General features: G+C 46.4%; 1 protein-coding gene and 1 pseudogene across 4 annotated transcripts in view; both read right to left on the reverse strand.

Moving 5' to 3' along the window:
- GSPT1 (G1 to S phase transition 1) overlaps nt 1–14919 on the reverse strand; it is a 42998-nt gene extending 28079 nt beyond the window's left edge. Inside the window, exon 1 of one of the 4 annotated variants that reach the window (XM_034939804.4) lies at nt 14265–14919. In XM_034939804.4, coding sequence (XP_034795695.2) covers nt 14265–14616 — 352 coding nt within the window. In that variant the 5' untranslated portion in view covers nt 14617–14919. Of the gene's footprint in view, nt 1–13865; nt 14096–14264 lie in introns of those variants that run through there. The other 3 variants (XM_055099463.3, XM_055099464.2, XM_055099465.2) reach the window with 3 other exon arrangements.
- On the reverse strand, nt 3008–13845 carry LOC129394174 (cytochrome c oxidase subunit 6C-like; annotated as a pseudogene).
- Nucleotides 14920–24924: the final 10005 nt, after the last annotated feature.

A 24924-nucleotide genomic window follows, 5' to 3' on the forward strand; every position in this document is an offset into this window, starting at 1 on the left:
GACCACTTAGTTCCTGGCACCAACTATTAGATTTACAATACAGATGGCTCCTCAACTTACAATGGATTGTAAGTTGCAAATGGGTTGGGCATGGTGGCTCACACCTGTAGTCCTAAACCTCTGGGAGTCCAAGGTGGGAGGATGCCAAGAGTTTGAGACCAGCCTGGGCAACATGGCAAAACCCCACCTGTACCAAAAAAAGAAAAACAAAAAACAAAAAACTGTCGGGAGTGGCGGCATGCGCCTGCAGTCCCAGCTGCTCAGGGGGCTGAGCCTGGGAGGGTCAAGGTTGCAATGAGTCCTGACTACACCACTGCACTCCAGCCTGGGCGAGAGAGTGACACCCTGTCTCAAAAAATAAAAATAAAACCGATATATTTCTACCCTATCTTCATACATACACAGTAAACCTTTACTTGTTCATTCTACTCTGGTCTTATTCATGACTCACATAACATCCAGATTTTACTGGCTACTAATGAGCCTGGGCTTAGAATTTTCCGAGGTTGAACTGTTCATGGCTAGGAAATAGATGATTAGGGTGTAATTTCTCACATCCTGCATGGTTCACAGCTGCTAGTAAAGGAAGTTAGAACCCTCTCAAGGAATGAAATTACAGTTTCAAATTTTCCAGTGTTATCTCTATGTTTAGAAACACACTTTTATTAACTATTTAAAAATGGAACAATTTTTTCTAAGTGGGAAAGCTTTCAGGGTTTACCACTGAGTGCAACTGCCATGCCCCAAATTACAAGGAAAAACTAAGTTTGAGACCAGCCTGGGCAACATGGTGAAACCCCATCTCCACACACACACACACACAAAAATATATATATAAATTAGGCTGGACATGGTGGCTCATGCTTGTAGTCCCAGCTACTCAGGAAACTGAGGCAGGAGAATCGCTTGAGCCCAGGTAGCAGAGGTCGCAGTGAGCCAAGATTGCACCACTGCACTCTAGCCTGGGTGAAAGAGTGAGACCCTGTCTCAAAAAAAAGGAGGAAAAACTAGGCTGGGCATGGTGGCTCACATCTGTAATCCCAGCACTTTTGGAGGTGGAGGCGGGCGGATCACCTGAGGTCAGGAGTTTGAGACCAGTCTGACTAATATGAGGAAACCCCAACTCTACTAAAAACACAAAAATTTGCCGGGCACGGTGTCTTGTGCCTGTAATCCCAGCTACTTGGGAGGCTGAGGCAGGAGGCTACCCGGGAGGCAGAGGTTGCAGTGAGCTGAGATTGCACCATCGCACTCCAGCCTGGGCAACAAGAGCGAAACTCCATCTTAAAAAAAAAAAAAGCCAGGCACGGTGGCTCATGCCTATAATCCCAGCACTTTGGGAGGCCGAGGCAGGTGGATCACAAGGTCAGGAGATCGAGACCATCCTGGCTAACATGGTGAAACCCCGTCTCTACTAAAAATACAAAAAATTAGCCGGGCTTGGTGGCGGGCACCTGTAATCCCAGCTACTCGGGAGGCCGAGGCAGAAGAATGGCATGAACCCGGGAGGCGGAGCTGGCAGTGAGCCGAGATCGCACCACTGCACTCCAGCCTGGGTGACACGACTCTGTCTCAAAAACAGACAGAGCAGGACTCTGTCTCAAAAAAAAAAAAAAAAGAGGCAAAACTAATAGTATAATTTATAATAAAGGAAGATTAATGACTTGGCTGTGATACTTGGTACATTACCACAAATTTTAAAACATGAAGTGAAGACTTTACCAGAGAACAGCAGAACACCAGTACTGCCTGTGATACAGATGATAAACTGGAACTGGATCTTTTTTTTTTTTTTTTTTTAGAGATGGAGTCTCGCTCTGTCGCCCAGGTTGGAGTGCACTATCGCAGTCTCGGCTCACTGCAACCTCCGCCTCCCGGGTTCAAGCGATTCTCCTGCTTTAAGTCCCGAGTAGCTGGGACTATAGGCGTGTGCCACCACACCCAGCTAATTTTTGTAGTTTTAGTAGAGACGGGGGTTTCACGATGTTGCCAGGCTGGTCTCAAACTCCTGACCTCATGTGATCTGCCTGCCTCAGCCTCCCAAAGTCCCGGGATTACAGTCATGAGCCACCACACCTGGCCTTAAATTTTTTATAGAGATGGGGTTTCAATAGGTTCCCCAGACTGGTCTCCAACTCCTGAGCTCAAGCAATCCACCCACCTCAGCCTCCCAAAGTGCCGGGATTACACGTGTGAGCCACCGTGCCCGGCTTCCAAGACATTTTAATCACCCCAAAAGGAAACCCGTATTCATTTAGCAGTTACTGCCCATACTCTCTCCTAGCTTCTGGCAGCCATCAGTATGTCTGTTTTCTGTCTCTGTGGATTTACCTCTTCTGAATACTTCGTATCAGTGGAATCATAGAATATGTGGTGTTTGTGTTGCTTCACCATAATCAAATTTTAACTATCAATCCAGTTTCAAGCCAGGCACGGTGGCTCATGACTATAATCCCAGCACTTTGGGAGGCTGAGGCAGGCAGAGCACATGAGGTCAGGAGTTTGAGACCAGCCTGGCCAACATGGTGAAACCCCGTCTCTACTAAAATACAAGAATTAGCCAGGGTGATGACAGGTGCCTATAATCCCAGCTACTCAGGAGGCTGAGCCAGGAGAATCTGGCAATCTTGAACCTGCGAGGCGGAGGTTGCAGTGAGCCAAGATTGCACCATTGCACTCCAGCCTGGGCATAACAGTGAGACTCTGTCTCAAAAAAATTAAATAAAATAAAAATTAGCTGGGTGTGGTGGCACATGTCTGTAGTGCCAGCTACTTGGGAGGCTGAGGTGGGAGGATCACTTGAACCCGGGAGGTGGAGGGAGGCTGCAGTGAACCAAGATCGCACCACTGCACTCCAACCTGGACCACGGTGTGAGACCCTGTCTCCAAAAAAAAAGGAAATGTTTTAGAACTACATAGAATTGCTGGTTGTACAACACAGTGTGAATGTACTAAATGCCACTGAATTGTTCACTTTAAAATGGTTTTATTTATTTGTTTGTTAATTGTTTATCAAGACGAACTATTAGCGCACATATTCATGTGTCATAGTTCAGGAACACGAGTCAGTGACAAACTTCTAGGTAATTCAACCTGAAGAAATTCTTTATATTCCAAGATTACTTTAAACTGAAAGATACCAGCCTTCCTCATCTGCTCAAAATCTCATAATTTCTGCAGAAATCTGCATATGCCTTCTTTCTTGGTTCACCCACACCAAACTCATACAAAGCTGCAACCCCCAGGGATACCATGAATGCTCCAAACATATGAAATCGCAGACGCTTGGCCAGAAGGCCACACATCTGAGGTTTTGGCAACACTTCGGGAGCCATGGTAGTTACTGTCCTTGATACGTATGCCAACCTCAACACCAACATCATTCCTGACTCATTTTATTTTATTTTATTTTATTTATTTATTTTGAGTCTTGCTCTGTTGCCAGGCTGGAGTGCAGTGGTGCAATCTCGGCTCACTGCAACCTCCGACTCCTGGGTTCAAGCGATTCCCCTGCCTCAGCCTCCCGAGTAGCTGGGACTACAGGTGCGCGCCACCACGCCTGGGTAATTTTTTGTATTTTTAGTAGAGATGGGGTTTCACCATGTTGGCCAGGATGGTCTCGATCTCCTGACCTTGTGATCCGCCCGCCTTGGCCTCCTAAAGTGCTGGGATTATAAGTGTGAGCCACTGCGCCCAGCCAGTTTTATGTTATGTGGATTTTGCTTCAATTTTTTAAAAGAGTGTACAATTTTTTTTTAAAGCTATGATCATGGGTCAAAGGACTTGAATATGGAGAATCCTACTTGGCCAGCATATCCACACAGCATACGTCAGTCAAGGCCACAGACATCATGGCAGGTAAAAAAAAAAAAAAGCTACGTTTTGATTCAAGTTACATGTTTTAAACACAAATGTTTGGCTAAGTCTTAAAAAGTGCTTGATGCATGTATTTCATAAATCAGCAATTTAAATTCATACTGCTTTAGATACAAAACTAATCTTGAAGCTGGGTGTAGTGGCTCATGCCTGTAAAACCAACACTCTGGGAAGCAAGGCAGGAGGATCACTTGAGGCCAGGAGTTTGAGACCAGCCCGGGAAACACAAGGAGACTTCATCCTTACAAAAAATTAAAAAATCAGCCGGGTATAGTGGCACAGGCCTGTAGTCCCACGCAGGAGAATCACTGGAACCTGGGAGGTGGAGGCTGCAGTGAGCGGTGATCACACCACTGCACTCCAGCCTGGGTGACAGAGTAAGACCCTGTATCAAACAATAACAACAAAACACAGGCATCCTGAGTGAAACTAGTTTTGTTAGCCAAATGGGTGTTCATTAAAGAAAAATACAACTTCGGAGCTGTCACAGAAGTGTCTCACATTGCATGAAAGTAAGAAATATGTCTGACAAAATTCTGTCCAAGTTTCTGTAGTGATGGAAATGTTTTATGTCTGTGCTGTGACATGATAGTCACCAGCCACATGTGGTTATTAAGCACTGGAAACATGGCTATTATGACTGAGGAATTGAATTTTAAATTTAATTTTAATAAATTTAAATAGCCACATGTGGTTTTCGACTACACTTTGGATAACAGTTCTAGGTCAAGGATTCTCCTTAATTGTAGTACACACTTGCCTACCTAATCCCCCATTTCTATCCCATTCCCTGTCCATCCCCTACCCTGAAGGGCTAATGATCACTCCCCTAGGACATGACACCTCTTTAAATTAGAGGCACACATGGGGACCGGGTGCAGTGGCTCACACCTGTACCTGTAATCCCAGCACTTTGGGAGGCCAAGGCGGGCAGATAACTTGAGGTCAGGAATTTGAGACCAGCCTGGCCAACGTGGTGAAACCCCGTCTCTACTAAAAAATTAAAAATTAGCCGGGTCTGCTGGCACACACCTGTAATCCCAGCTACTCAGGAGGCTGTGGTGGGAGAATGGCTTGAACCGGGGAGGTGGAGGTTGCAGTGAGCTGAGATCACTGAGTCACTGCACTCCAGCCTGGGCGACAAGAGCGAGACTCTGTCTCAAAAATAAGTAAGTAAATAAATAAATAAATTATAGGTACACATGTATCTTAGTTCTTGTTCCCTAGATTATAGACTTCCAGAATGAACTGTGGGTGGATGACTTTTTTCTCTACTTCAGTAGTCTCAACAAGTTGGCATGATGTATTGTATAGAATAAATACACAATCAATTTTTACTGAATTACTGTGTTTTCCTTTGATTTTCACACTGGTTCCTTCCAGTCACATCACTTCATTTTTTCACTTTTCTTTTTTCTCTTTGAAATGGAGTCTCACTCTGTCGCCCAGGCTGGAGTGCAGTGGCACAATCTGGGCTCACTGCAACCTCCACCTCCTGGGTTCAGGCATGAGCCACCACACCTGGCCTCACTTCCCTTTTCTGACCAGGACCCCTAAGCCTCCATCTGTACATTCACTGCATTTCCATTAGGGCTCAAGAGAGTGAAAACAATTTTAAATGTGCCAACTTTCTAAGAAGGGGTTAGGGAAACACTACACTCAGGAGATGTTGGGCCAGCTGTGGTGGTTCCCGCCTATAAACCCAGCACTTTGGGAGGCCAAGCTAAGAGGGTTGCTTGAGGCCAAGAGTTCAAGACCAGCCAGGGCAACACAGTGATGCTCTGTCTCTACAAAAAAAAAAAAATGTAAAAATGAGCCAGGCGTGGAGGCATACAACTGTAGTCCCAGCTATTTAGGAGGCTGAGGCAGAAGAATCACTTAAGCCCAGGAGGTTGAGGCCACAGTGAGCTATGATTGTGCCACTGAACTCCAGCCTGGGCAACAATGTGAGACCCTGTCTCAAAAAACAAAATTAAAGAAAGAAAATTTTAAATTAACTATGTGGTTCATACTATATTCCCATTGGATTATGCCAGGGTGGTAACGATAAAAAAGCAAGATTCATTTAACTCAGAAAGAAAATTAGGCTAAGATAATAAATCCAGCAGCCAACAAGTCTTAATAATAGGCACTTATCTGGTAAGATCACATGAGACAATATTTCTTGAATTTTTTTAATGTAAATCCCTCCAACAACAAAGAACGATCCCATCTCTGAACAAAAATTTGCAAGCTGAGGTTTTTTTTTTTTTTTCCCGTAGACAATACTGAAAAACAGTAAAAGCAAACACCAGAAAGAAGTCTACAGAACACATAAAACAATGTGGATGGTTTTGCCTTAATTACCTAACACTCTAAAAATAAAAAGGCTCGGTACAGACAGTGGTGAAGAGAGCTGTTTTAAAGTATTTTACATCAACACTTGCTAAAATGTAAAAAGAAGTAATTTCAAAATATTGCTTTAAATCAGAGCACTGCCTACTTATGACAAATGTCATTCTGCTACTACTGAGACAGAACACAGAGAAATGCCGTGGTCCAAGCTCACAGGTCCAGTTTCTGGAGAGTCTCAGTCTACTTTAATACAAAATCACAAGGAAAGCACTAGCAGTCACTACTAGAATAAACTTTGAAATGACCTCGATTCCAAGCCTCACTCCTCTCATGAATATGACTGACCTAAGTTATTTAGCTTTACTGAGCCTTTATTTTCTCATCTGTAAAATGGGTCAACAGTACCTAACCTCAAGAGAATGTTGTGAAGACTAAATAACTGATAAGGGGTGGTAAATGCTCAATAAATTTATTACAGCAAGCACTTCAAAGCCCCAAAATAATTTCAAAAACCTTTAAGAATGAAACATTACGCAAATGCCAGGGCCACTCTCAGAAAACTACACGCTAGTTGTAGTAATTAGCTCCAGTCATGCCCTTCCCGCCCCCTGTTATTAAACAGCATGATGTGGCAGATCAAGCACTAAACTAGCAGGTGGCAAATCTGCATTCTAGACTCAATGGTGTCATTAACTCTGTGAGTGACCTTAGGCATTTACTTAGCATTTCTAAGGCTCCAGTTCCTTTATCTGAAAATGAAGAGGCTGTACAACTGCTAGGGTCGTATCCAGCACTAACATTCTAAGAACCTCTTTATTCGGACACAAAAGCAATGCCACATTATCAACCTGATCAGACTTTGCATAGAGTAACTAAAATTCCATTATGTTTTTCAAACAACCCTGTAAGACAGTCTTATGAGCTACATCCTAACTACTTCAAAAACAATTTGAGGCCAGGCGCGGTGGCTCACACATGTAATCCCAGCACTTTGGGAGGCTGAAGCGGGCAGATCACTTGAGGTCAGGAGTTCGATACCAGCCTGGCCAGCATGGCAAAGCCCCATCTCTACTAAAAATACAAAAATTAGCCGGGGATGGTGGTGCACACGTGTAATCCCAGCTACTTGGGAGGCTGAGGCAGGAGAATCGCTTGAACCAGGAAGGCAGAGGTTGCAGTGAGCCAAGATCGTGCCACTCCAGCCTGGGCGACATAGAGAGATTCATCTCAAAAACAAAAAAGAAACAAAACACCATTTAAATAACATTTAAAATACACAAACCAAAACCATTTCAGATACCCTCAAAAAAGTACAAAAATAACAGAAACGGCCGGGTGCGGTGGCTCACACCTGTAATCCCAGCACTTTGGGAGGCCGAGGTGGGTGGCTCACTTGAGGTCAGTAGCCACCAAGACCATCCTGGCCAACATGGTGAAACCCTGTCTCTACTAAAAATACAAAAATTAGCCAGGCATGGCGGTGTCATCCCAGCTACTCAGGAGACTGAGGCAGGAGAATCGCTTGAACCCGGGAGGTGGAGGTTGCAGTGAGCCGAGATCACGCCATTGCACTGCCGCCGGGGCAACAAAGGGAGACTCCATGTCAAAAATAAAAAAATAACCGAAACATTTTTCTGCTACCAAAATTAACCACCTAAAGGCAATGGACAAGTAGTATGGTAACATACTGGAGTTCTACAGAAATATTCAACCAGGAAATTACCCAGTGACATTCTGTAGAATGCGCTTTTTTTTTTTTTCAAGTGAAGCGACATACAATTACCTAGTGGGAATGTGGTTTGGAAGTGAGTGTCACCACTGTTAGGTCAGGTGCTCGGGAAAGCCTTATTAAGTGTTCTTCTCTCTTTGAAAGTAGAATTATGATGGGAAACTGGTTCAACTTAGAGTACTGTAACAACTAGGTTTCCTTAGAACAAAGCCATTTACGAAGGAGCCATATAAATCTACAGCCTCGGCTCACTTTGTTAAACTCTACTGAAAACAAGGCAGAAACTTCTAAGCCTTGAAATGAATCAACAATCAACAGCTAAAAACTGTCAGTTTTCTTGATTGTTCTGAGGACCTCAGATCCTTCAACTAGTAGCCAAATTCTTGTCTCCCGAAGATATTTTAAAACCAAGGGTAGAATGATGAAATTCTAAACATGCCCCAACAGACACACTAGCCAGACTCATAGTAACTGAACTCACTGCTGTTTAATACGAAATAGACAAGTACTGTAAAAAGATAACCAGTGCTCTACCTTCAGCACTCTCGACAAACTTAAAAATACAAAACTTGGCCAGGCACAGTGGCTCTCGCCTGTAATCCCAGCATTTTGGGAGGCCGAGACGGGTGGATCACTTGAGGTCAAGAGTTCGAGACCAGCCTGGGCAACATGGTGAAACCTCATCTCTACGAAAAATACAAAAATTAGCTGGGCATGGTGGCGGGCACCTGTAATCTCAGCTACTTGTGAAGCTGAGGCAGAACAATCGCTTGAACTTGGGGAGGCAGAGGTTACGGTGAGCCGAATTAGGGCCACTGCACTCCAGCCTGTGACAGAGCGAAACTCCATCTCAAAAAACAAAAACAAACAAAAAAACTTAGCCAGGCATCATGGTGGGTGCCTATAGTCCTAGCTACTCAGGAGGCTGAGGTGAAAGATCACTTGAGCCCAGGGATTTGAACTTACGATGAGCTATAATCACACCATTATACTCCAGCTTGGGTGACAAAGTAAGATCCGGTCTCTAAAAAATAATAAGTAAAAAGTTTTTTAAAATACACACAACCTTGGTGATCAGGCTTTGGCTGCAACTCTGGCCCAGGAGGCCAGAAAAAAAAATACACACAAGGCATTCGCAAAGAACAGTGAGCAGATAATAGATAAATCTTTAGTTTTATGAGAGTGACAAGACTGAGAGATTTTACGTAAGGGATTGCTGTTCTCGGCTTTGAAAGCCTTCTCTACACTGTATGCAGGGCTCACTTACCACACTGTGACTTCCACTAGAGTACACTGGGCATCTGATCCCTTTCTAGATTCCTTCAGGACCACAATTTATTCATCTTGGTGTTATTTCAAGTGCCTAGCATAGCATCTTTCATTCAGTGGACTGGTAAACGTTTGTTAATGAGTCGCTAGTACATATATCTGAGCAAAACCAGAAATTCGCATTTCTGGAAAAAAATTCCATTCCAATACTGCTAACTCAACCCAGAAGGTTATCAAATCTCTTTTTCATTCCTTTCTCTTCAACCAGAAAGAAAAGACTATCTGAACACTTTCAGACATTTCTTCCCCAGCAAACCAAAGCAAGCAAATCAAGGCTTAAACTTTGTTGTCTACATTACTTCCTTAACTTGTTCAAACTGAAATTGCTGTCTTTTCATGCTGTGCAACTTCAGAAAAGGTAAAAAAATAAAGAACAGAAGAATGCAATAAGATATGTACTGACAGCACTATGTAATACCTGCTCCAAAGAGGGTTTTTATACCAGTCAAAAAATTCTAACAGTTTAAACAACTGCTCAACTTGGCACAGCACATCCCTAGATGATGCCTTCGCTGCTTCCCTAAATCCTCAGTCTCAAGCCATTCATACGTGTAAAACCATGAAACAAGAGGCAAAAAGGTCAGCCATGGCAGGAGAAGTAATGAAAGGCAGTGTTTACTACTGTGATACTCAGAGATACTGTGGGGCCTCTCCTCTACCCCATCTGCTGTCCCACTGAAGCCTAAAAACACCTTTATATGAGCACTGTTCTTGCAGGCACTTCAGTCTCAAAAACACATTCTCAAATACAGAATCTTATCTATTATCTACCTCAACAGATAGAATTTAACATATTAATAAAGTGTAAGGGCCTTTCTGGATTAAACAACCATTACTTTGATTTGGAATCCTCTCTACTCTGGTGGCCCTGAAGAGGTCACTTCTGAGATGTTCCGGCTTAAAACTGAGAATACTCTAAAAAGCATCTGCCAAGTGGTGATGGTTGCATAACCTTACAAATATATTAAAAGCCACTGAACTGTATGTACACTTTACTTTTCTTTTTGGACAGTGTCTCATTTGGTCACCCAGGCTGAGTGCAATGGTGCCATCATAGCTCACTGCAGACTCCAGCTCCTGGGCTCAAGAGATCCTCCCACCTCAACCTCCCAAGTAGCTGGGACTACAGGTTTGTGACACCACACCCAGCTATTTTTTTTTTTTTTTTTTTTTTTTTTTGAGACAGAGTGTCAATGTCGCCCAGGCTAGAGTGCAGTGGTGTGATCTCTGCTCACTGCAACCTCCGCCTCCCAGGTTCAAGTGATTCTCCTGCCTCAGCCTTCCCAGTAGCTGGGACTATGGGCGCCCACCACTATGCCTGGCTAATTTTTATATTTTTAATAGAGACAGGTTTCGCCACGTTGGCCAGGCTGGTCTCGAACTCCTGACCTCAGGTGATCCGTCCACCTCGGCCTCCCAAAGTGCTGGGATTACAGGCATGAGCCACTGCACCCAGCTGTAGTTTTTTTGTTTTTTTTTTTGTGGAGACAGGGTCTCAGTCTCACTATGTTTTATGGAGGCCTCAGGCAATCCTCTCACCTCAGCCTCCCAGAGTGTTGGGTTTATAAGTGTGAGCCAATGCGCCCAGCTTGTACAGTTGAAAAGGGTGAATTTTACAGTGTGTAAGTTAAATGTCAATCATTTAAAAAAAAAAAAAAAAAAAAGGCCAGGTGCGGTGGCTCAGACCTATAATCCCGGCACTTTGGGAGGCCAAGGCGGGCAGATCACCTGAGGTCAGGAGTTCAAGACCAGCCTAGCCAACACAGTGAAACCCCATCCCTGCAAAAACACACACACACAAAATAGCTGGGCATGATGGCAGGTGCCTGTAATCCCAGCTACTCGGGAGGCTGAGGCAGGAGAATTGCTTGAACCTGGGAGGAGGAGGTTGTAGTCAGCCGAGATCGTGCCATTGCACTCCAGCCTGGGCAACAGAGCAAGACTCCGTCTCAAAACAAAAAACAAAAAACAAACAAAAAAAACCTCCTCCTCCAATAAATAAGGCATTCAGCAAATACTGAACACTACAAAACAGAATGTTTCTCTTTAAAATTCAAGTTCCACAATACAATCTGCTAAGTTTTGGAGACAGTGCCTCCTCCAAGTAAGTACTGAGGGCTGCTGGTTTTATTCCATGCTTGTTTCTTAATGGCAGTGAGTTCTGAGAAGCATTAAAGGTGGGATGATGCAAAGAACACCATATCATTACTTTAGAAGCTCTGGCTGTTCTAAAAAGTTCAAGTAACCCTAAAATTACTAAACCAGTTTCTTATCTAACAATAAAAAAAACTAGGTGCAAATTGCAACTTAAATACATCCTATCAGATAAAATGCTTGTGCTAACATACATTAAGCCTTGTCTTCTATATTTTTATTCACTTGGTAACCTCACTTTTTAAGGAGAATCTCTTGGCCAATTTACTTGGCTCTAGAGAACTGTGCTTAAATGAATTACACTTAATTACACTTAAATGGGTTCCACTTAATTATTTCTTAAGGAACCTATATTCTTTAGTTTTCAAAGAGATCCAAGGTCAATACTGAATCCCAAGGTCTGACTCTCCAGGCTCCTTCAACAGCTTTCCCGGCATGCAGTTTAAAAACACACCCAGCACAAATTTCGGCTATGGCTTAACTAAAGAACAGAACATGCTAGCCCTATTGTCCACTTCCTCGCTATCAAAAAAACCTTGCAAACTTTTTGGTTCCCCCTTTGTAAGTTCCAATCCAGGTGTTATTTCCTATTTATCCCCCTGCTTTTTATAAGCACTGATTGTTCTCCGATGCTGGCTTTTTATGGACTTAATAGTCTGGAACATGCAATCCAACAGTCTCAATATAACCCTGGACCTCAATTTAGAAAATCAGTTCTTTTCCAAATAGACATCCTATATAGGACAATTTTTTAAAAACATGAACTGGCATTTTGGTACAAGCAATTGGTAAAGTCAGTAACACCAAAATAGTTTTTTGATTACAAACAAGAAAGCTGACCATGCTGTACGGATTCTCTTACTGACAGCTACTTCCCTACAGGTTTTCCTATCTCCAATTTCTAGCACTGTCAAAGAGAAAAAGATTAGGTGTAACTACAAATTAGCAACTATCAGGAAGAGAGAAAGCCCGGATAAGAGGTAATACCTAGTCACCAACAGTGACCATTCTAGACCAAGGCTGGTTATCCCCGGATGACTCGCTGGACAGGCTGTAAATGGAGTCCTGAGTCTAGTCAGAGTGGTGCTGGTGGCTCCACAGAAAGGAGGAAGAGCCAAGAAAGAAAATGGCTGGATAAACGGAATCTGCAAAGTAAGGTAGGGAATGGGCACTTTTAGGAGCTGAGAAGTGAACTAGGTTAGGCAGTCAAAATGGCTTGATGTAAGTCAAGAATTACAAGCTAAGCTTCCTTATTCAAGAGGAAAACATTGTTTAGGGCCGTACCACCCTGAAAGTGCTCGATCTCCTCAAAAGAAAACATCAACCACCCACACAAATAAATGCCACTGTCAACAAAACCACCAAATCAACCGTGTTGACGTACATGCGTCATCAGAGTGTTTCTCCAGACACTATCCTTTTACCACGAAAGAGCAAACGGTGACAAAAGTTTCTGTAGAAACCAAACTCCTGGAGCACTTTTATAATGTCCACTTATCTAAGAACCACCACAATACAGAACTTTAAAGAGAGAAATCAACAATATGTTCTCACTTAAAATGCGCTGGATGTCATGACCCACCCCACTAACGTCCTGGCTAAATGATGAAAGGACGTTCAGCCTTTTCCTTCCTTTTTCATTTTCTCTTTAAGGAAACACTGATAGTTCCTAAAATAAGCAGCATTAGGAAGAGAATACTTAAGTTCACTCATTTGACATTCCCACAAAATCAGTACCTGAAAGCAAGCTACCTACCACAAAATAAGCACCATTATGAGAATACATAAGTTCACTCATTGGATATTCCTACAACGTCAGCACCTGCAAGCATGCTACCTACGACTTAAGCAACCCCTAAGTACGGGAAGATGTTTAAAAACCAAAGTTAACTCGAAATTTTATGGATTAGAAAATGTATGTCTACTAGCTACGGTCAGAAAGACACGTGAGAACTATTAAATTACAACAAATGCTCAAGTGTCTGAAGAAATAGACTGAATTACTGATGCACGAACACAGTGAGTTATTCCAAGCAATCTGAATAAGGTCAACGATTTTACAGCAATGAAAATTCTCTAAACGTGTCGCTGACAAAGGATAAAAGTGTAAGCTTCACTTTAAAAAGACACAAATCAATATAGTGTCCTATCACACATTAAGTGAGGAATCCTAACTTTGTGGCACTTTGTAAACTTTAGAAGCGTACACAATGCTAAGGGTAAAACAGATCTTGGTATTGATAGCCAAGTTTCTGCCCGATCACAAGGCTGCAATGCATCTTGGGATTCCTTCAGGACGGTTGGGGGCCACGGATAGTTTAAACCGTAATTACAGTTTCAATAGTAGAAAACGCAGCAGAAGACGCTCTCTCGGCTGGGCCTAAGGTGAAAGGAAAACTCGGCCGTTTGTCCTCCCCAACTCCTGCGATCTCTAAACGCCCACCCAAATGACTCCTGGCTCCATCTGTCCTCATTCTGCGCCTCGTGGCAGGGATCCGCCGCGGCCCCCACTCCGTCCCATACGGTTCCCATCTCAAGGGGGTAACTGCGGACTCCAGAGCAGGGCAGGGGCGCGGAGGGGCGGCACTCGGGTCCGGGTCTTTGGGCGCGCTGCCCGCTGTCCGCTCCCCGCCCGGCCACCGCCGCGGGCCGCCCCGCGAAGGCCGGCTCCCGGGCTCGGGGCGCCCCACCCAGGCAGACGGCGCCACTGTCAGCGCCCCACGTGCCGACCCGGCCCCAGGGCCGCGCGCCCCCGGATCGCACCCCTACGCCATGTGGGCTCCGGCGCCCGGCCTGACTTCCTCCCGCGTCCCCGGGGCTGCCCCGCGTCCCGGGCCTTTACCCGCAGGACCTCCCGCGCCGCTGCCGGCTCCGTGATTATTGGCGGCGCCGCCAGCTGGGGGTGGCGGCGCTGCCGGGCCCCGCAGGAAGGACGGCACGAACTCGGCGGCGTGGACGTTGGGCACGAAGGGCTTGGCGTTGACGTTGAGTTGCCGGCTGAAGGCCGCGCTGAGGTTCTCCCGCTGGGCCTCGGCCGCCGCCGCCAGGGAGCCGCCGCCGCCGCACGGGCCCGGCCCGGGGGCTTCCATGTCCGCCTGGTCCCAGCAGTCAGGCGCCGAGTCGCTGCTGCTGCCGCCGCTGCTGCTCCCGCCGCCGCCGCCGCCGCCGCCGCCGCCGCCACTGCCCGGATCCATGATCGGGGGGGCCGTGTGTGTGGTGGACAGAGAGCGGGAAATGGAGGCAGGGGCGCCCGGCCGGGGAGGAGTGGGCAACGCTGACCGAGGGAAGGCGGCGGGGCAGAAGGGCCGGGAGCTAGCGACAAAGATCCCGGCGTCGCCGCGGCAGCAGCTCCAGTCCCGACTCCACACTCGCGACGACGACAGAGGCGGCGGCGGCGGCTCAACCCTCCTCCTCGTGTGTGTGAGCGGATCTCCTCCCACCCAACCACCTCCGACGGCCTCACAGCCAACCCCACGCGCGGCGCGGATTGACCCCTCGCCGCCACCCGTACCTTCGCCTCGGTAGTTCTCTGTTCTGGCCGCCCCCGTTTCCGGCTATTTAGCGCGGCGGGAGGTGGAACTACAAGTTCCGGCAGCGCCCGCGCTACCCCGCTGCGTTTTTCCCGGGGGCCGACGGGAGTCGAAGTTCAGGGACAGGGCGCAACCGGAAGCGGCTCCGGCTCCCGGCAGGCAACGCGAGGAGGCGGAGGTCTGGTGGCCGCTCGGCGGCCCCACCTGTCACCTGGTGGGGGGGGGGGGGGGCAGAGGCAGGCCCTGGTTGGTGCAGCTCTGGGCTGGGCCGAAGACCGAGAGTATTTTAGCCCATAGGAGGGGTCCACTCTGGCCTGCTGGACACAGGCTGGGGGAAAACGGACAGCATCTATAACGTGGGGAAGAAAAATACACTCAGCTCCCGAAAATTCTTGTACTCTCTTTTCACCACCTTTCCTGCGTTCTCTGCCTCACAGTCTCCGTACCTTATTCTCTTTCCACCTTCTTTCTCCTCACCCCCAGCCAGATTTTGCCCTTCATTTCAAAGCCGGTGCAGATTGCAAAGCTGATTTCATTTTATGTAATCATTTCGTGGAAGAAACAATAAAACCGTGAGATATTCTGGATTAAAACTGCAGTGTGGCTCATAAAGCGCTGGGGCCCAGGCTCTGCCCAGGCAGAAGGGATTGTTAACTGGAAAATTTCAATGACTCACCGTTTGTTTGACTAGTCATATAAAGCCTTCACCCAAATTTTTCCATCCTTTCCTCCTCCCTGCCAAAGGGTTTGCAAATTAAACAGAGGATTGCCGTATTCCATGGTGTATCCGGCTTACCTAACAGGGTTATTTTGGTGAGTCTAGCTTCCTTATGCACCATTACGTGAAGTGGTTTCCTTTTGAATGGTCTGATTTGCTCAAGAATTCCCATAGTACTTTTCATCGACTGCATCTTACACTTACACATTAGGTAAACCTGGGAAAAGAACAAAAGCAAACGAGAAATACTTTTAAAGAGTTCGCATTTAGGCCCTTCATGAAGTAGGAAAAAATGTTGCTCTGAGTACCTGTTAAGCTTTCCTGTAATTCACCCATGTGGAGCCCAAGACAGAGAAAAACATATTGTTGGTATTTTTCTGAAAGGAGTCTAGACAGGGTGCAACTAATCTGCCTAGAAATTACAGACTAAAGAAGTACATACATAGAATAGATGTTTCTGAACAACCTTAGATTGTTAAAAAAAAAAAAACCTAACAAAATCCAGATCTAGATCTGTATTTTAATTTTCTTTTTTCTTTTTTTTGAGACGGAGTCTTGCTCTGTAGCCCAGGCTGGAGTGCAGTGGCGCGATGTCGGCTTGCTGCAAGCCCGCCTCCCGGGTTCACAACATTCTCCTGCCTCAGTCTCCGGAGTAGCTGGGACTAGAGGCGCCCGCCATCACGCCCGGCTAATTTTTTTTGTATTGTTATTAGAGACGAGGTTTACACCGTGTTAGACAGGATGGTCTCGATCTCCTGACCTCGTGATCCGCTCGTCTCGGCCTCCCAAAGTGCTGGGATTACAGGCGTGAACCACCGCGCCCGGCCGATCTGTATTTTAATTTTAAACATCTGTACTGTAAAGATAAAAGAGAACTCAGCCTAATGAGATAGGTCAAAAACGAAGCTGTCAAGTAGTTTTCAAAAGAGTCCTAGGCTACAGTAATTTGAATTTAATATTAAACTACCAAGCTTTAGGGATTAAAAAAACACATACCGGCCAGGCGCAGTGGCTCACACCTGTAATCCCAGCAATTTGGGAGGCTGAGGCAGATGAATCACGTGAGGTCAGGAGTTCGAGACCAGCCTGGCCAACGTGGTGGAACCCCCGTCTCTACTAAAAATACAAAAGTTAGGCCGGGCGCGGTGGCTCACGCCTGTAATCCCAGCACTTTGGGAGGCCGAGGTGGGCGGATCACGAGACCAGGAGATTGAGACCATCCTGGCTAACACGGTGAAACCCTGTCTCTACTGAAAATACAAAAAATTAGCCGGGCGTGGTGTGCGGGCGTCTGTATTGCCAGCTACTCAGGAGGCTGAGGCAGGAGAATGGCGTGAAACCAGGAGGCGGAGCCTGCAATGAGCCGAGATCGCGCCACTGCACTCCAGCCTGAGCGACAAAGCGCGACTCTGTCTCAAAAAACAAACAAAAAAAGCGATCCACCTGCCTCAGCTTCCCAAAGTGCTGGGATTATCGGTGTGTGCCACCACACCCGGCAGAGTTTGCCTCTGCTTAATAGGAAGTTTTGGTTATAGCCTATTATTATACCTGAAGACCTCACTGAATCATACTTAACAATGTCCATTTTAAAGTTGGTATTAAGTGACTGTCAGATTTACAGAGAACTTAACAACTGTTATGAAAATTAGAACTTCATTTATGCGAGACCTGTATTGCTATTGAATAAAAGATTTTCATCTTATATTCACAAGAAAAAATACAATGTGTTCTAAATGAAATGCCTTCCCTTTCCAGATTTTCACTCCCCACCCACCCACCCCTAAGAAAATGTCAACACAATCAGCTGACTCAAATAATGAACTACACATCCTTCTCTAAGCATTTTGTCTTTGAATACTACTCTCCTCCATGTAGCACTCCTACAGCACTGAATGATCACTTTCTCATAGGTTAGTTCTTCACATCTAATTGAATTAGCAGAGTTTCCTTCTGCCTGGTACTTTTTCTAGCGACAAAGGCAGAAACTGCTCAGACTTCTGCTTAGAAAAGCAGTTGATGTCATTAATTTCCTTGTCTCTGAATAGGATAATTATGGATATTCAGGAAAAAATCCACTCCATCGGTTTTCCAAAGCTTTGACCTGCCAAACAGAGCTCCAGCGGAAAAGGGAAAAGTCTTTCTTGTTAGTTGTGCTAAGTTGTGTGTAAGTTGTGCGACTTGAGGGCAGGGTCTTACCTTAATCTTCTTTACATTTCCACTGCCTAGTGTAATGCCCAGTATATAAAAGGTGCTTAATCAATTTAGCTGGGATGATACTGTCCTTTGATACTCATTTAAGACTGCTGAGACATAGGGCTAATAATTTTATTTATTTATTTATTTATTTAATTATTCTTGAGACAGAGTCTCGCTCTGTCGCCCAGGCTAGAGTGCAGTGGTGTGATCTCAGCTCACTGCAACTTCCACCTCCCAGGTTCAAGCGATTCTCCCACCTCAGCCTCCTGAGTAGCTGGGATTACAGGTGTGCACCACCACGCCCAGCTAATTTTTGTATTTTTAACAGAGACGGGGTTTCACCATGTTGGCCAGGATGGTCTCAATTTCTTGACCTTGTGATCTGCCCTCCTTGGCCTCCCAAACTGTTGGGATTACAGGCGTGAGCCACCACGCCTGGCTTGTATTTTTTTTTAGTAGAGACAGGGTTTCACCTTGTTGGCCAGGCTGGTTTCAAACTCCTGATCTCAAGTGATCTGCCTGCCTCGGGCTCCTAAAGTGCTAGGATTACAGATGTGAGCCACCGCACCCAGCTATTTTAATTTAATTTAATTTTATTTTTTGAGATGGAGTCTTGCTCTGTTGCCCAGGCTGGAGTGCAGTGGAGCAATCTTCACGCACTGCAACCTCTACCTCCCAAGTTCAAGCGATTCTCCTGCCTCAGCCTCCTGAGTAGCTGGGATTATAGGTGCCCACCACCCACCCCCAACCTCTGGTAATTTTTGTATTTTTAGTAGAGACAGGGTTTCACCATATTGCCCAGGCTGATCTGGAACTACTGACCTCAATTGATCCTCCTGCCTCAGCCTCCCAAAGTGCTAGGATTACAGGCATGAGCCACCACACCCCGCCCCAGGACTAATAATTTAGAAAACTTAGGAAAAATCAGAGTTTTTCCTACTCTCACACACAAGTCACCACTCAACACAGAGTACAGTCCTCTCTGGGTAGAGGAAGGGGATTAGTTCCAGGAGCCCTTCAGATACAAAAATCCAACGATACTAAAATCCCACAATCTATACTGTGTGTATGAAAGGTCAGCCCTCCCTACACTTGAGTTCCTGCATCCTGAGAATCCCGTCTTTTTGATCCTCATTTGATTGAAAAAAAAAAATCCATGTGTAAGTGGGACCCTCGCAGTTCAGGCTCACATTGTTTAAGGGCCAGTTGTACTCCACCAGTAAGTGAGGGAGTTTCTACCCACCACCAACCAATTCTTCAACAGACACCAATAGGATAAGCAATCATTTCACTCAATTCTGACATTAACCAGAGTTAGGACAGATCCCACAAGTTAAGGGATCAGTCCCACAAGACTGCCCCCACTTCCAATGCCAATAACAGGTTCCACATTGTGACCTGTGCTTCTGACCAACTGGCTATGAATTGGAGGTTCCCATGACCCCCTCCATGGGTTCAGGGAATTTGCCAGAGTGGCTCACAGAACTCAAGGAAATAGGGCAAACACGGTGGCTCATGCCTGTAATCCCAGCACTTTGGGAGGCCGAGGCAGGCGAATCACCTGAGGTCAGGAGTTTGAGACCAGCCTGGCCAACATGGTGAAACCCTGTCTCTACCAAAAAAATACAAAAATTAGCCGGTTGTGGTGGTGGGTGCCTGTATTCCCAGCTACTCAGGAAGCTGAGGCAGGAGAATTGCTCGAACATGGGAGGCAGAGGTTGTAGTGAGCCAAGTGCTCCACCGCACTCTAGCCTGGGCAACAGAGCAAGACTCCGTCTCAATAAAAAGAACTCAAGGAAACACTTTACTTACAGTTACCCATAAAGGACATTACAAAGGATACAGAGGAACAGCCACGTGGAAGAGATGCACAGGGCTGGGAAGGGGCATACAGTTCCCATTCTGTCTCCAGGTGTGCCATCCTCAAGGGTCCTCCACGTGTTCAGCAACCCAGAAGCTCTCTGAACCCTGTCCTTCTGGGTTTCTATGGAGGCTTCACTACATAGCCATGATTGATTGTATCATTGCCCGTTGCTGATTAACTCAACCTTCAGCCCCTCTGCCCACCGAGAGGTTGGGTGTGGGGCTAAAAGTTCCAAGCTTCTAATCATGACTTGGCCTTTCTGGTGACCAGTCGTCTTCTAGGAGCCCATCAAGAGTTGCATCATTAGGCAGGGTGCGGTGGCTGATGCCTGTAATCCCAGCACTTTGGGAGGCCGAGGCAGGCAGATCCCCTGAGGTCAGGAGTTCGAGAACAGCCTGGTCAACATGGCAAAACCCTGTCTCTACTAAAAATACAAAAATTAGCTGGGCGTGGTGGCACACGCCTGTAATCCCAGCTACTTGGAAGGCTGAGGCAGGAGAATCGCTTGAACCTGGGAGATGGAGTTTGCAGTAAGTTGACATCACCCCACAGCACTCCAGCCTGAGTAACAGAGTGAGATTTTGTGTCAAAAAAAAAAAAAAAGAAAAAACAGAAACAAAAAACAAAACAAAACATATACAAAAGAAACAAAATACATTTAGGCCAGATGCTGTTACCTGCTGAAGCCCTCCCTGTTCAAAATGGGGATGAGGAAACCTTGGAGATGTGTTAAAGATATAATAGCCAGCTGGGCGCCGTGGCTCATGCCTGTAATCCCAGCGCTTTGGAAGGTTGAGGCGAGGGGATCACCTGAGGTCGGGAGTTCGAGACCAGCCTGGCCAACATGGCGAAACCCCGTCTCTCCTAAAAGTACAAAAATTAGGCCGGGCACAGTGGCTCTCACCTGTAATCCCAGCACTTCGGGAGGCCGAGGCGGGCGGATCACTTGAGGTCAGCAGTCTGAGACCAGCCTGGCCAACATGGTGAAACCCTGTCTCTACTAAAAATACAAAAAAATTAGCCAGCCATGGTGATGCACGCTTGTAACCCCAGCTACTCAGGAGGTTGAGGCACAAGAATCACTTGAACCTGGGAGGTGGAGGTTGCAGTGAGCCAAGATCATTCCACTGCACTCCAGCCTGGGCGACAGAGTGAGACCCTGTCTCAAAAAAAAAAAAAAAAAAAAAATTAGCGGGGCATAGTGGCACCTACCTGTAATCCCAGCTACTTGGGAGGCTGAGGCAGGAGAATCACTTGAACCCGGGAGGTGGAAGTTGCAGTGAGCCAAGATCGTGCCACTGCACTCCAGCCTGGGCAACAAGAGTGAGACTACATCACACACACACACAGAAAGAGTTGTATGATTAGAACAAAAGACACTCCTTTCACCTAGGAAATGCCAAGGGATTAGGAGCTCTGTGTCAGGAACCCGGGTCAAATACCAAATATTAGAACAAATGATGCACCTAGCACCTTTATTGCTCAGGAAATGTCAAGAGTTTTAGAACCTCTGTGCCAGAAACTGGGGGCAGAGCCCAAATATATATCTCTTACTATATCACAATAGCACTATGACCTTTTTTGGCAGGCTTCTTTCACTTAGCATAATGTTTTCAAGGTTCATCCATGTTGAAGCAGGCATCAGTACTTCATCCCATTTTTTTTTTTTTTTTTGAAACAGAGTCTCGCTCTGTCGCCCAGGCTGCTGTGCAGTGGTGCAACCTCGGCTCACCACAACCTCTGCTTCCCGGGTTCAAGAGATTCTCCTGCCTCAGCCTCCCAAGTAGCTGGGACTACAGGCATGAGCCACCATACCTGGCTAATTTTTGTATTTTTAGTAGAGAGGGGGTTTCCCTATGTTGGCCAGGCTGGTCTCGAACTCCTGACCTTGTGATCTGCCTGCCTTGGCCTCCCAGAGTGTTGGGATTACAGGTGTGAGCCACCCCGCCCGGCCACTTCATCCCTTTTAATGGCTGACTAATATTTTATTGTATGGACTTTACCACAATTTGTTTATCCGTTGATGGACAAATTGCTTTTGTAACTTAAAGAAGTCAAAAATAAAAGGTTAAACAAGTGAGATCACAGTAAAGTGTGTAGTCTAGATAGTTGTGCTGTCTTAATGTCAATGTCCTGAATTTTGATAGTGTACTATAGTTATGGTAGATTTTACTGTTGGGAGAAGCTAGGTGAAGGGTACTTGGGACCTCTCTACTATTTCTGCAACTTTTCGTGAGTCTGTAATTATTTCAAAGTAAAAAGTTAATGCAGGGTGCAACGGCTTATGCCTGTAGTCCCAACTACTCAGGAGGCAGAGGTGGGAGGATGGCTTGAGTACAGGAGGCTGAGGCTGCAGCAGCCCTGTTCATACCACTGCACTCCAGCTTGGATGACAGAGCAAGACCCTGTCTCAGAAAAAAAAAAAAAAAGATCCCATGTGAAATTATTCAGACTTTCAGACTTCAGCCTGGGTTCCCAAGTCTTTACCAAAATATTTTTTCTGTCTTCCTTGATTCAATTTGTTTGAGGCAGGAGTACAGTTGGGAAAGGGGGAATTTTTTTCAGCTTTGAGAATTTAAGGCTGGGTATGGTGGCTCATGCCTGTAATTGCAACACTCTGGGAAACTGAGGCAGGAGGAGTGCTTGAGGCCAGGAGTTCAAGACCAGCCTGGGCAATATAGCAAAACCCTGTCTCTACAAAAGATAAATTAAAAAATAAAAAATATAATTTTGTCCGGGAGCAGTGGCTCACGCCTGTAATCCCAGCACTTTGGGAGGCTGAGGCAGGCAGATCATGAGGTCAGGAGATCGAGACCGTCCTGGCTAACACAGTGAAACCCCGTCTCTACTAAAAAAATACAAAAAATTAGCCGGGTGTGGTGGCACGCACCTGTAGCCCCAGCTACTAGGGAGGCTGAGGCGGGAGAATCGCTTGAACCTGGGAGGTGGAGGTTGCAGTGAGCCAAGATTGCATCACTGCACTCCAGCCTGGGCAATAGAGTGAGACTCCATCTCAAAAATATATATATATACAATTTTATAAATATAGAACAGTATAAATATAGAACAGTATAAAGAATCACCATCACTCACAAACTTACCTGGAATCTCAAGATTGCCTTTTTTTTTTTCTTTTTCTGAAACAGGGTCCTGCTCGGTCATGCAGGCTGCAGTGCAGTGGCATGAACTTGACTCACTGCAACCTCCACCTCCTAAGCTCAAGCAATCCTCCCACTTCAGCCCCCCGAGTAGCTGGGATTACAGGCACGAGCTACCACACCTGGCTAGTTTTTTTGTATTTTTTGTAGAGATGGGATTTTGCCATGTTCGCTGATCTCTAACTCCTAGGTCAAGCCATCCGCCCACCCTAGCTTCCCAAAGTACTGGGATTACAGGCGTGAGCCATTGCGCCTGGCCAATTGCCAATTGCCAATGCCTCAACACCTTCTTTCATGTTTTAAATAAACAATTTTTTTATTTAAATAAATAAATGAGAAATAAAACAATCTTTTTTCTTTTGAGATGGCATCTCACTCTGTCGCCCAGGCTGGAGTGCAGTGGCACAATCTCAGCTCACTGCAACCTCCACCTCCCGGGTTCAAGTCTCAGCCTCCTGAGTAGCTGGCATTACAGGTGCACGCCACCAAGCCCGGCTCATTTTTGTACTTTTAGTCGAGATGGGGTTTCACCATGTTGACCAGGCTGGTCTCGAACTCCTGACCTCAGGTGATCTGCCTGCCTCGGCCTCTCAAAGTGTTGGGATTACAGGCATGAACCACTGAGCCTGGTCTGGTGAGCCAATTTTTATATTTGTTATAGAGACAAGAGAGACAAGAGTCTCCTTATGTTGCCCAGGCTGGTCTCGACCCCCTGGCCTCAAGTGATCCTCCCACCTCAGCCTCCCAAGTAGCTAGGACTATAGGCATGTGCCATCATGGCGAGTTAATTTTTTGTGTGTTTTTATTGTCTCGAGACAGAGTCTTGCTCTGTTGCTCAGGCTGGACTGCAATGGCGTGATCTTGGCTCACCGCAACCTCCACCTCCTGGGTTCAAGCGATTCTCCTGCCTCAGCCTCCCGAGTAGCTGGGATTAGAGGTGCGTGCCACCATGCCTGGCTAATTTTGTATTTTTAGTAGAGACAGGGTTTCGCCATGTTGGTCAGGCTGCTCTTGAACTCCTGACCTCGTAATCCACCTGCCTTGGCCTCTCAAAGTGTTGGGATTACAGGCATGAGCCACTGAGCCTGGCCTGGTGAGCTAATTTTTAAATTTGTTATAGAGACAAGAGTCTCTCTTATGTTGCCCAGGCTGGTCTCGACCCCCTGGCCTCAAGTGATCCTCCCACCTCAGCCTCCCAAAGTGCTGGGATTACAGATGGGTGTCACCGCACCTGGCCTCTGAGGAGGATTTCATTATAAACCTGCCCTGAAGGCAGGGAATCCAATTTTACGAGAGGGTGTAGCCTGGTGAGGCCTGGATGACCTCCGGAGGCAGGGGCTTGTGCCTGGGCTGAGGCCTAAGGGTCAATAGGCAGACATGAAGTTGCCCCAGGCAGAGGGTACAGTGTGGGCAAAGTCAGGAAGTGGCAGGGCTTGGATCACTCCAGGAAGAGAGAGGAGTCATGTGTCACAGGAGCTCGAGACCCAGAGAGGGAGGCAGGCAGGCAGGCAGGGACCAAGCTTGGGCACAGCCAGGAAGGCAGGACAGGGCATGGTGGGGCCAATAGAATCATTACCCAAGTCGGGGATTTTCAGGGAAACAGCTTAGATAAGGCCAGGTGTACAGTAGCTCCCACCTGTAATCCCAGCATTTGAAAGGAGTTTGTGTTCCTGTAGTAGCAGACTTGGGAGGTTGAGGTGGCAGTATCACTTGAGCCCGGGAGTTCAAGGCTAAAGTGAGCTGATTGAGCCATTGCACTCCAGCCTGAGCAACAGAGAGATACGCTGTCTCAAAGGAAATACAAATTAAAAAACCAGCCGGGCATGCTGGCGTGTGCCTGTAGTCTCAGCTACTTGGGACACTGAAGTGGGAGGATCGCTTGAGCCCAGGAGTTCAAGGCTGCCATGAGCTATGATTGTGCCTCTGCAGTCCAGCCTGGGCGACAGAGAAAGACCCTGTCTCTTAAAAAAAAAAAAAAAAAAAAAACTTAGATAAGAGGATGCTGTGCCTCCCTGGGGGTCTTCAGTCACCCATGG

The sequence above is a fragment of the Pan paniscus genome, chromosome 18 (assembly GCF_029289425.2).
Source record: "Pan paniscus chromosome 18, NHGRI_mPanPan1-v2.0_pri, whole genome shotgun sequence".
Lineage (NCBI taxonomy): Eukaryota > Metazoa > Chordata > Mammalia > Primates > Hominidae > Pan > Pan paniscus.